Here is a 12,046-nt window from a genome sequence, read left to right on the forward strand (position 1 = left end):
TCTTCAGAACCTGTTCTTCTCCATGTCCTCCAAGCGTGGGTTTCTGTCATACAGTTGGGTGTGTTATTGCCCAACTATCTCACAGCAGTAGCATCTCCAGGGGACCTGAACACCCCCACACCCTGTTAGCTTTTTAAATCCCACTTAAACACAACCACAAATGTGACTTTTATCTGCTGTGCAGGGGAAAAAATGATATGGCCCACCCCTTGGGGTCAGAAGGAAGGAGATAGATAGAATCTGGGGAGATCTTATTTTTCATTTAATTGGTGGGGTGGGGGCTGTGAATTGGCTGCTAAAGCCAGGTACAAAAAGCTATTGAAGTCATTGTGCTCATTTACTGGGAATCTGATTTGAAGTCTCCTTAGGGTGATAATTATGCAAATTGACAATTTAAATGTTGATTCAAGTCAGACTGTGTTGCCTGCCTAGGAAAAAAATTAACTCTCTTTTGCTGCAGGACCTAGCAAGTCTGAAAAGAAAATGAAGCTAACAGTTAAGGGTGGAGCAGCAGTAGATCCTGATTCTGGTGAGTGATAACAATGGCTGTGCCTGCACCACACACAGTCTTCAGGATGCATGATCATTTGCAAAATGTTTTTCTGTGAAAGGATAAGGGTTCCATAAAAGGAACATGAATTTTTAAGCCATTTTTTCTTGCTATCAAAGGAAGGATATTGATTGACATCCAAAGCTGGATATTCCAGGGTTTTCTAGTGCAACTTTCAGAAGGACCACTTCAAGTAAGGCGTGCACCTTGTTCAACTTCAGGAGCATCTGTCAGTGGGGTGAATAAAGGCCCAGCCAGCAGAGGCCACAGGTCTGGCATGAGCATCTGCCCCCAGACTCTTTGGGGGCCAGCTGATGCTACTCTCCAAACCTATGGTGCACGGATGTTGTTCTGAGAATTCATACTGTATCCAAGGCCAGCCTTTGGTTTTTCAGTCCATTTGCTAACGTGATACCTGTAGATCTGTATCTCTCTTGAGAATTCCTTTAACCAGTCACGCAGTGTTAAAAACTAGATTTTAGATGGTCCTTTATCAAAAGTTACAATTTTTTTTTTCTCTAGTTAGGGTTGATGTTCACTCTAGTGTATCTAAAGGTGTGTGCTCACAATTTATTAAAAAGAAAACATGCTTCAAGTAGTTTTGAATGAGCATGTGGTCACTGTTTTTGTGGTATTTTTGTTAAGATTCACACTACTTCATGAAACACTTGGGTGAGCGCAAATGTTGGAAGGAGACCTAAAATGGTAACCTCCTCTGTGTTCTAATTGGTTTCTTCTCTGTAGGTTTGGAGGATTCTGCTCATGTCTTTGAAAAAGGTGGAAAGATTTTCAGTGCAACCCTGGGCCTAGTAGATATTGTGAAAGGAACAAATTCCTATTATAAACTGCAGCTGCTAGAGGATGACAGAGAGAACAGGTGAGTTTAGTTTTCACTAGAAATACTTTTGTTCACTTTTTTCCCCAAAAATACTGGATTTTTTGGCATCTACAAAAGCAAAGTATGAGTAAAATGTCTTTGTGAGGAGATACGGATAGATATATTTATCAAAAAAAAAAACCCCAAACCACAAAACCCACAAAACAACCAAATAACAGGTGACCCCTGGGGAGATCTCTGCTCTGCATGGAGACATTTCTTTGTGGTTTGACAAAGACTAAGTAGGGAGCTGAGTAAGTTTGCAGAATTGTTTCTGGCAGTGTTCATTCCTGCATCCTGGGATGAGCGAGGCACGTATGGTTGGTGTCTGGGTTAATTGGCTAACAGGAGGGCCGCAGTGCTCTCTGACTGATGGCTGCCGTTGAAAGTACAGAAGCAGAATTTGGTGAAGGTTCCTCTGTTCTAACATCGAGACCCCACATGTAAAGTCTGCGATGTTGGGAGTCTTTCCCATATCCTCCAACTTACTCTTGTCTTCTAATTGCAGAGCTGTAAGCTTGGGAAACAAAACCAGATTCTGGTTATTCTACCACAATGTAAGCCTCAGGGCATGCAATTCAGGATTAACAAAATGCACTGAAATGGTCAGGGGATGATCATGTGTTTAGCTTTCCAGTCTCATCAGATGCATGGCAGAGCTGTCCAGTGGTTGGGTTACTGAATAAATAAAGAAATGGAGAGGGTTCTTTAAAATGAAACTGCCCCTCCGAGCACATAAGGGACGCATAGAAATCAAGAGGAGCTAATGGCTGTCAGCAATGACCCTGGTTCAGCTTTGGATTTATCATACTTTACCATGTTCATAATAAGCTTTTGTCACTGGCTCTTGTATGGGGGGTTTGTAACTGGATCTGTGATTCGGTACACAGAGGGATCCCAGTGCCTACATTTTGTGCCTGACAAATTGGAAAGGTTGCTTGATTGTATCCCCATAAATACTATGGAAGCTCACCCAAGGTGGTGTCAGTAATACAAACAAATACTTGAATTACTTGATCTCTCTAAAAATCTGAACTCTAGGACTTTGAGTCACAGGCTTAAAGATGAATGGTGTTTGTTTTTCAAATATATGACCCCAATAGTCTGAAGATTTGTATTTGCGAAACATTAAGACTGAAGAGATATTATGCTCTCTATTCCTGCTGTGCACACATTTATCCTCAGGGCTGTCGGTCTGGTGAGTTAACACTGGGCATTTTTTTTTTACACCAGTCCTTGGACATATGCTCTGTGGTGGCTCTTCTCTTGCTCTCCTGCAGTCACTGACAGGGAATGTCTTCCATAAAATTCATGGTATGCAAATGGCTGATTCACATGCAGTTGCATGGTTGTTGCAGGGTCAGTTTCATTTGGACTGAGATCTAGAGCCAGAGTATCTTATGTCTGTTCTTTTCTCACGTTTCACTTCTCTAGATACTGGGTATTCAGATCTTGGGGTCGCGTGGGCACTGTAATTGGGAGTAACAAGCTGGAGCAGATGCCATCAAAAGAAGATGCTGTTGAACACTTCCTGAATTTGTATGAAGAGAAAACTGGCAATTCTTGGCATTCAAAGAACTTCACTAAATATCCCAAAAAATTCTACCCGCTGGAAATAGATTATGGACAGGTAACTCTGAAATGTCCCTGTACCAGGTGGAGCATTGCTCAGCTGCTTTGCTGTAACTGTTCTGTTTGGCACTCACTGTTGGATCACTTAGGCTTAACAAACCTGAGGGATGAAGTGCAGGTGCAACTGTTGCATCTTCTCTGTGCTACAGAAAGACAGCTGTAGATCAATGAGTGTCATGCATTAAAATAGATGTGCTGGGAAACTAAGTAGTTTTACATTGTCAAGTCTGAAGTCCCTGTAGTGCTCTTTCCTGTTTACTCTGTAATTCTAAGGATGTTAATTTGAACGTAATTCAGCAGTCATTTCACACACATCCTGTCTGAAAACACCGTTTTCTTTTATTTAAAATAGATACTTCTCATCTGTCTTCTGCATCCAAAATCCTCCCAAATGGTGAAGCAGCTCCTATGCAGCATTCTGCTTAGTGCACACATTGAGCAGGCTGAGAAGGAGAAATTATTCATTGCCAGTAAGATTTGACTATTTAGACAGCTAAGCTAAATAAGAATTCTCTTCCTTCTGCCCAGTGGGGGTTTGTATGTTTATTTAAAGGCATACCCATAACTTAAACTATTTTCAGATGAAATAGTTGAATGCTATTAATAGCTATAAAGATACCAGAGAACATATTTTCAAGCCATTGCATTTTTCTGTGGCCAAATTACCAGATGTCATCTTTCAGTGCGAAGTACTTGATGCTTAGCTTTATTTTTGGAAATGTGAATATTGCAGCGGCAAAGTGTCTGTTACGCTGCAACGTACAGTCATATTCTGAAGCATCTGGCAGATGCTTTATTGGTGCAATGCTCTATCCATGAAAGCATATAGATGGAATTGTGGCTAATTGATGATTCCTGTACTCATCTGTGACAGCTTTTATTACAAAAACTTAGTGAAACTAGTTATTACATCTCTATTTTGTCATTAAAGCAACAAAGTAAACAGTCATTTTTTCACATCAGGGTCTCTATGTGGCAGAAAAAGTAATTAATACTGTTGCTTGAGGTGAAGCAGAGATGCACACAGAGTTCCTGTTCCCTTAATCCTACTTATGTTTTACAGTGCCACCTCTTGAAATAATGTCTGCCAAATTACTGAATAGGTGGATTTTTAAACCCACTTTGTTCCAAAATGTCAGAGCAATGTCCCACACTCGCCATGAACTTCAGGCTAGTCGTACTATGCATACACTAAATTGGTTTTGAGTTGTTACCATGGCAGCCAGCCTGTTACTTTTATCCTTTGTGATTTTGCTAATTCTGATACTATTTTTACCCCCCAGGATGAAGAAGCTGTCAGGAAATTGACAGTGGGTGCCGGGACTAAATCAAAACTTGCTAAGCCAATCCAAGACCTTATTAAGATGATCTTTGATGTGGAGAGCATGAAGAAAGCGATGGTGGAATTTGAGGTGACCACACACCTTCATGTTTCTCGCTTCTAACCCTCCTTTCTGTCTTTACGTCATACTTATGTAGCCAGAAGCAAGTTCTTTCAAATCCAGGGTGCATCATACTTCCCAGAAGTCAGTGTCAGTTTTAGATCAGCCTTAAAATAAGGGCAAGAGTCTGTCCAGAATTTGCCAAGCATTGGAAATAGTAACTTAGTTACAGTGCATGCAGTTTTTAAAACATGGGTGCATTCTTTGTTCCTCAGTTGGGAATGTCTGTATCAGCATCTTCAATTTAACAAGTCTGTGAGAAACTCACCTGCCGATCCTGGGATCAGTAATCATTCTGGGTTTTTTTCCAGTGACACATGCATCGTGACCACTGTTCGCTGAAAGCTCTTAAAATATTAACACAGCCAATTTGCTGGTGATGTGAGGCAGGAGGCACCTTTTTTTTTTTTTTTTTTTTTTTTTTTTTTGTGAGCGGTGAACCACATTGGGGGCCGGGCAGCACTACTGCTGAGTTAGGTAGCAAATGAACATGCAGCTCAGACTTGAGAAATGCTGCCACTTGATACATGTGCTAATGAAGCGCCTTGACAAAGTTCAGATCCTCTTCTGAACAGGGCCAAACTCGAGATTTTTGTTGTTGTTGTTGTTCTATTTCTCATTTGTTCTAATGATACCCTATTTTCATCCATTCTTCTTTCCTCAATACTCCTTGATCCATGCTTCTAGAAGCTTTCAGAGAGTGGTCTGGTAGTATCATCTGTCTTTCCTTGCCTAGAAACAGTTTTACTGGTCTTCAGAGATCCTGCAGTTTGTTTTAATGCAGCCATTCAAACTGGGTTAATTCTAAATAACAAATTTCAGTTTTCTTCGGCCAGCTTACTTATCCTGCCCTAAGACTTCATATTTAAGCAGCTGTTGTTTGCTCTCTGTATCAGTATTTTGTGTATCTACTTTTCAGAAGAGACTTTGCACCATTTGGTACAGCTTATCTGAAAGCTTTCAGATGGCTTGCCCAACATTTTGTAGTACCTTGGGTTAATTGTGTTCTCCTGTATCTTCAGTGGTTCTTTACATCAAAGTTTTCTGAAATATTAATAATTCTTTGTAAGTGGAACTGGCTAAAGAGACTGAACTGATCATCATCTGATGTCTGATGGCTTTGTAGAACTCTGTTGAAACGATGTTAATTCACACCAGCTGCCGATCTGTAGGAGACCTGGGAGTCCAGATGGGCCTGTCTTCCTATTAGATTTATCTTCCTGTACTGTTGCTGCTGAACAGCTGTTTTCCATTGGAAGAAATAATGTTTTTCCTAGTTAGAGGTTTCTGTGCATCCTCTGAAAATGCCTGCTTGGTTCCTTTAATCAGCCTGATCTCAAGTATTTCATTCCATCCAGGCACTCTCGCTCTGCCAAAAGTGTAGCAAATTCTTAGTCTTTCCGTTACACAACAATAGATTTATCTCATGCATTTCTCTTCCTGCTTCTAATTTTCAAGAGTTCTAAGCTTCTAAGCTTTCAAGAGTTTTACCTCACCAAGCATACAGGGGTTTATTACAATTATCTATGTCACTGCCTTACATGAAATGGCTAGTTAGAGGGCTGAGTCTACTCTAGTGCTGTGTATCCTCTCTTGCCTGGGTGGAAGGCAAACATCTCCCTTGCCTCTCATGAGTGTCTTGGTGCACACATCTGTGGTGTGGAGCTAATTCTTCATGTTACCCTCAGTGCATCTGGCGGTAATTGCAGTGCTGCTGTTTTAGACCCAGCCCCTTGGCTGCTGTGCTCTTTTGATGCATCTAATGATAAAGCTTTGGATGCAGTTTAGCTTTATATTAGCTCTGCAGGGCTCTGTTCACCTCCCATGACTCATAGGAGACACAAAACTCCAGCCCTTTGGCTGTATGTGGGCTCTGTAAGAGATATGTTACTCAATCACATTGTTGGGGGATGTGTTAGTTTATAGGTGTTAGTGTTTATGTGTTGGTGCTTATATGTGTTAGTTTATAGGTTTATATAACTTATGGTTAGTATAGGTGTCTGCAACTATTCTGCACATCCAAGTTAAATGGCCCATTTTACTTTTACATGTCCTTCACGGTTTTTGGCTAATAATTAGATAATACGGATGGATGGTACTCAACAAGAAAGTATTGGCCCCAAAAGTTTGGGAGCTACAAATCTATTGCAAGTTGTTTTTCATTAGGTTATTAATCTTGGTTTTGTGACTCTCATGTCCCCAAGACACGATCAGTTTTGAAGCCTATCTTCTCTCTTGCAGTCCATCTTGGGTTTTCTTAGTATCTGGCTTTATGTATGCTTTGCTGCAGCTAAAAGTGAAAGTTCTCCTAGGCCCAGTACAGGGTGGAAATCTCCATACAAAATCACTTCAGGGCTTTCACACGAGTCTGTAGCTTGGAAGAGCCTTCTGAGTTCAGCTTGCAGAGAAGATTTGCATAAAGCTAGGTTTCCTAGCTCCATAGTGAATAAATAATGTGGAACTTACCCAGATGGTATGTGATATACATGGTTTCATAGGATCTTTTGTCCTTGAGCTGCATCTTAAACCCATCAAGTTAAGTAAAAGCTAGTTTGACTTGCAGGGTGTACGGTGAGTACTGTCAAGAGTCCAGAGGGTGCGTGTATGATCTTTGTAAAAGACTCCATTGGACTTGACTTTTGTGGAATGTTTTTGCATTCAGATGGTCCTTAACTATGCAAGGATTTAATGCAAATCTGAAACTCCCAAGATCCGTCAATACACAAACAAAAGCGACATAGAAATTAAATCAGTCGCCGAGGTGAGCAGCTCTAGTGCCGGCACGATCCACAGCAGAGCACTCCAGCGCGGTGCAGAGCGGGGGCGTTTCCCGAACTGGGGGAACCTCAGGGGGAGCCGAGAGAGCTGCCGGGAGCCCACAGCTCGTGCCACAGCGGCTGGCGGGACCTGGGTGGGGCCAGGAGCAACAGCGGCCAAGCCCCCACACAGGCATAAAGAAGCCCTTAGGGAGCGCTAGTGACCAGGGTGCACAAACAGGGCGTGGCACATCAGCAAGGGCGTGGCGCGTCAGCAAGGGCGTGGCGCGGCAGTTCGCGCGGAAGGGCGTGCAGGAAGGGTGCTGAAGCTCTGCCAGCTCAACCAGGGAGCAATGGTATCCACCCGGCAGAAAGCCACGGCCTCTCTAAGCTCTGCACCCGCCACGACTGACGCAGCTGCCCAGACGGAGCTCCGGTGGGAACACGCTGCCACCCAGGTGCCAGGCTGCGGGGTGTGCTACGCCAGTACCGGCCGGCGGTAGTGAGCACGCCTGTGGGAGGTGCGCCCAGGTAGAGAAACTCCTCCACTTAGTGGCAGAGCTTTGGGAGGAGGTGAGTAGGTTGAGTATCAGGGAGTGAGAGAGAGAGAGAGACTACTGGAATCGCACTCTACCTGCCCTGAGACAGGCCCGACAGGCAGACAGGATGCATGATACGGAGGATTCCCTATCCTCTCTCCGCTTGGCTGAACGCAGTGACTTAAGGGATGGGGGGCAATGATGACAAGTTCCTGCCCGGCACAGCAGGCGCATCTCCTCTGTGACTACCCCACCTTCCCAGGTGCCCTTGCATAATAGGTACGAGGCTCTGCAAGCGGAACTGAACAATGACGAGGACGATGGTTCATCTAGCTTGGAGGTGTCACCCAGGTTAAGTTGGCCTATGCCCTGTGTTAAAAACTGCTTCCATAAGGAAAAAAAGATGGGTCGTTGTCATAGGAGACTCCCTTCTGAAGGGAACAGAAGGCCCAATACGCAGACCGGACCCACTTCTTAGGGAAGTCTGCTGCTTCCCTGGGGCCCGGGTTAAAGATATGAAGAGAAAGCTTCCTACCCTGGTACGGCCTTCAGATTATTATCCATTATTGATTTTTCAGGTAGGCAGCAATGAAGTTGCAACAAGAAATAAGAGGGCAATCAAGAGGGACTTCAGGGCCTTGGGATGACTGGTTAAGGGATCAGGAGCACAAGTAGTGTTCTCCTCTATTCTTCCAGTTGCAGCGAATGATGAGGGAAGAAACAGGAAGAGCCGGCAGATCAGTACCTGGCTCTAAGCCTGGTGTCACCAGCAGAATTTTGGGGTTTTTGATCATGGGTTGGTTTACACGACACCAGGCCTGCTGGCAACAGATGGGGTACACCTGTCTCAAAGGGGGAAAAGGATCTTTCAATGAGCCCTGCTAACTCCTCTGCAAAGAGCTTTAAACTATATTTGAAAGGGGAAAGGGATAAAACCAGGCTTGCTAGAGATAAGCCTGGGGGCGGCATGCCAATGTTTGAGGGATGGTATGCTAGCGAGGTCCTTCGGCCTGCCATCTCAGTGGAGGCAGGGGATGGAGATCCATGCAGCAGCAAAGACACAAGGGTTGATGTGTTAGAAACCACGGAAGTGCCTGAGAATGGTCATGTAGGATTTGGGGCTTCTCCCCCTCAAAAAGGTGGTGGGATCAATAGCCCAACTGAAGTGCATCTAACGCCAATGCACACAGCATGGGCAGCAAACAGGGAGCTGGAAGCCATTGTGAAGCAGGCTTGATATGCTAGGATATGCAACTATGATATAGTTGCCATCATGGAAACATGGTGGGATGACTCGCACAACTGAAGTGCTGCAATGAATGGCTACAAACTCTTCAGAAGGGATAGGCAAGGAGGGAGAGGTGGTGGGGTAGCCCTGTATGTTAGGGAGTGTTTTGATTGTGTAGAGCTTAATGATGGTAACGACAGGGTTGAGTGTTCATGGGTGAGAATCAGGGGGAAAGGCCAACAAGGCAAATATCGTGGTGGGAGTCTGTTATAGACCACCCAACCAGGATGAAGAGGCAGACGAAATACTCTATAAGTAGCTGGGAGAAGTCTCACAGTCGCTAGCCCTTGTACTCGTGGGGGACTTCAACTTACCAGATGTCTGCTGGAAATACAATACAGCAGAGAGGAAACAGTCTAGGAGGTTCCTGGAGTGTGTGGAAGATAACGTCCTGATACAGCTGGTGAGTGAGCCAACCAGGGAAGGCGCCCCGCTGGACCTGTTGTTCATGAACAGAGAAGGACTTGTGGGTGATGTGGTGGCTGGAGGCCGTTTTGGGCATAGTGATCAAGAAATGATAAGAGTTTTCAATTCTTGGAGAAGTAAGGAGGGGGGTCAGCAGAACTGCTACCTTGGACTTCCAGATGGCAGACTTTAGTCTGTTTAGGAGACTGGTTGAGAGTCGCTTGGGAGGCAGTCCTGAAGGGCAAAGGAGTCCAGGAAGGCTGGACATCCTTCAAGAAGGAAGTCTTAAAGGCGCAGGAGCAGGCCGTCCCCATGTGCCAAAAGACAACACAGTGGGGAAGATCATCGGCCTGGCTGAACAGAGAGCTTTGGCTGGAATTCGGGGGAAAAAAAAGAGTTTTGGAAGAGGGGCAGGCAATTCAGGAGGACTATAAGGATGTCATGAGATTATGCAGGGAGAAAATTAGAAGGGCCAAAGGCCAACTAGAACTTAATCTGGCTACTGCTATACAAGACAATAACAAATGTTTCTATAAAAACATTAGCAACAACAGGAGGGCTAAGGAGAATCTCCATCCTTTATTGGATGTGGGGGGGAAACAGTGACAAAGGATGAGGAAAAGGCTGAGGTACTTAATGCCACCTTTGCCTCAGTCTTTAATAGTAAGACCAGTTGTTCTCCAGGTACCCAGCCTACTGAGCTGGAAGACAGGGACGAGGAGCAGAATGAAGCCCCCATAATCCAAGGGGAAATGATTAGTGACCTGCTGCACCACTTAGACACACACAAGTCTATGGGGCCGGATGGGATCCACCCAAGGGTACTGAGGGAGCTGGCGGAAGCACTCACCAAGCCACTTTCAATCATTTATCAGCAGTCCTGGCTAACCAGGGAGGTCCCGGTTGACTGGAAGTTAGAAAATATGATGCCCATCTACAAGAAGGACCAGAAGGAGGATCTGGGGAACTACAGGCCTGTCAGTCTGACCTTGGTGCCAGCGAAGGTTATGGAGCAGATCATCTTGAGTGCCATCACACAGCATGTACAGGACAACCAGGTGGTCAGGCCCAGTCAGCATGGGTTTATGAAAGGCAGGTCCTGTTTGGCTAACCTGATCTCCTTCTATGACAGTGACCCGCTTAGTGGATGAGGGAAAGGCTGTGGATGTTGTCTACCTAGACTTCAGTAAAGCCTTTGACACCATTTCCCACAGCATTCTCCTGGTGAAACTGGCTGCTCATGGCTTGGATGGGCATACTCTTTGCTGGGTAAAAAAACTGGCTGGATGGCTGGGCCCAAAGAGTTGTGGTGAATGGAGTTAAATCCAGTTGCGGCTGGTCACAAGTGGTGTTCCCCAGGGCTCAGTGTTGGGGCCAGTTCTCTTTAATGTCTTTATCAATGATCTGGATGAAGGGATTGAGTGCACTTTCAGTCAGTTTGCAGACGACACCAAGTTGGGCGGGAGTGTTGATCTGCTTGAGGGAAGGAAGGCTCTGCAGGGGGATCTGGACAGGCTGGATCGATGGGCCAAGGCCAACTGTATGAGGTTCAACAAGGCTAAGTACCAGGTCCTGCACTTAGGTCACAACAACCCCATGCAATGCTACAGGCTTGGGGAGGAGTGGCTGGAAAGCTGCCTGGCGGAGAAGTACCTGGGGGTGTTGGTTGACAGCTGGCTGAATATGAGCCAGCAGTGTGCCTGGGTGGCCAAGAAGGCCAAGAGCATCCTGGCTTGTATCAGAAATAGTGTGGCCAGCAGGGCTAGGGAAGTGATTGTCCCCCTGTACTCGGCACTGGTGAGGCCGTACCTTGAATACCGTGTTCAGTTTTGGGCCCCTCACTACAAGAAAGACATTGAGGTGCTGGAGCATGTCCAAAGAAGGGCAACGAAGCTGGTGAAGGGTCTAGAGCACAAGTCTTATGAGGAGTGGCTGAGGGAACTGGGGTTGTTTAGCCTGGAGAAAAGGAGGCTCAGGGAAGACCTTACCGTGCTCTACAACTACCTGAAAGGAGGTTGTAGTGAGGTGGGTGTCGGTGTCTTCTCCCAAGTAACAAGCTATAGGACAAGAGGAAACAGCCTCAAGTTGTGCCAGGGGAGGTTTAGATTGGATATTAGGAAAGATTTCTTCACCGAAAGGGTTGTCAAGCATTGGAACAGGCTGCCCAGGGAAGTGGTTGAGTCACCATCCCTGGAGGTATTTAAAAGACTGGTAGATGTGGTGCTTAGGGACATGGTTTAGTGGTGGACTTGGCAGTGCTAGGTTAACAGTTAGACTTGATGATCTTAAAGGTCTTTTCCAACCTAAACGATTCTATGATTCTAAATACAGGCAACCAAGACATCGCTTCTAACTTAGTTGCTTTTTTTTTTGTTCATTTTTCATTAATGAATATGAAGCATCTTATAACCTCTTTGCGTTTGGCCCTTGATAATTATATGGCAAAGTTGGAAGAAAGTGTCTAGGTTGTGGCTAGAGACACAGATGATCTTATGACCAAGAACTATTTCATTCAGTTTGCTTCTTTGCCAGCCTGAAATGTATGGTTACTGAAGTG

General features: G+C 45.1%; 2 protein-coding genes across 3 annotated transcripts in view; one reads left to right on the forward strand and one right to left on the reverse strand.

Annotated features, from left to right (window-relative positions):
- The window catches only part of EPHX1 (epoxide hydrolase 1), a 330,376-nt gene that overhangs the window by 53,225 nt on the left and 265,105 nt on the right, over positions 1-12,046 (reverse strand). The gene's annotated exons all lie outside the window — the stretch shown is intronic.
- The window catches only part of PARP1 (poly(ADP-ribose) polymerase 1), a 39,023-nt gene that overhangs the window by 19,038 nt on the left and 7,939 nt on the right, over positions 1-12,046 (forward strand). For both annotated transcript variants that reach the window (XM_050895048.1, XM_050895049.1), the window contains exons 11-14: positions 461-529; positions 1,295-1,427; positions 2,862-3,057; positions 4,343-4,471. In XM_050895048.1, coding sequence (XP_050751005.1) covers positions 461-529; positions 1,295-1,427; positions 2,862-3,057; positions 4,343-4,471 — 527 coding nt within the window. The remainder of the gene's footprint in view (positions 1-460; positions 530-1,294; positions 1,428-2,861; positions 3,058-4,342; positions 4,472-12,046) is intronic.

The sequence above is a fragment of the Gymnogyps californianus genome, chromosome 3 (assembly GCF_018139145.2).
Source record: "Gymnogyps californianus isolate 813 chromosome 3, ASM1813914v2, whole genome shotgun sequence".
In the NCBI taxonomy this organism is placed as follows: Eukaryota; Metazoa; Chordata; class Aves; order Accipitriformes; family Cathartidae; genus Gymnogyps; species Gymnogyps californianus.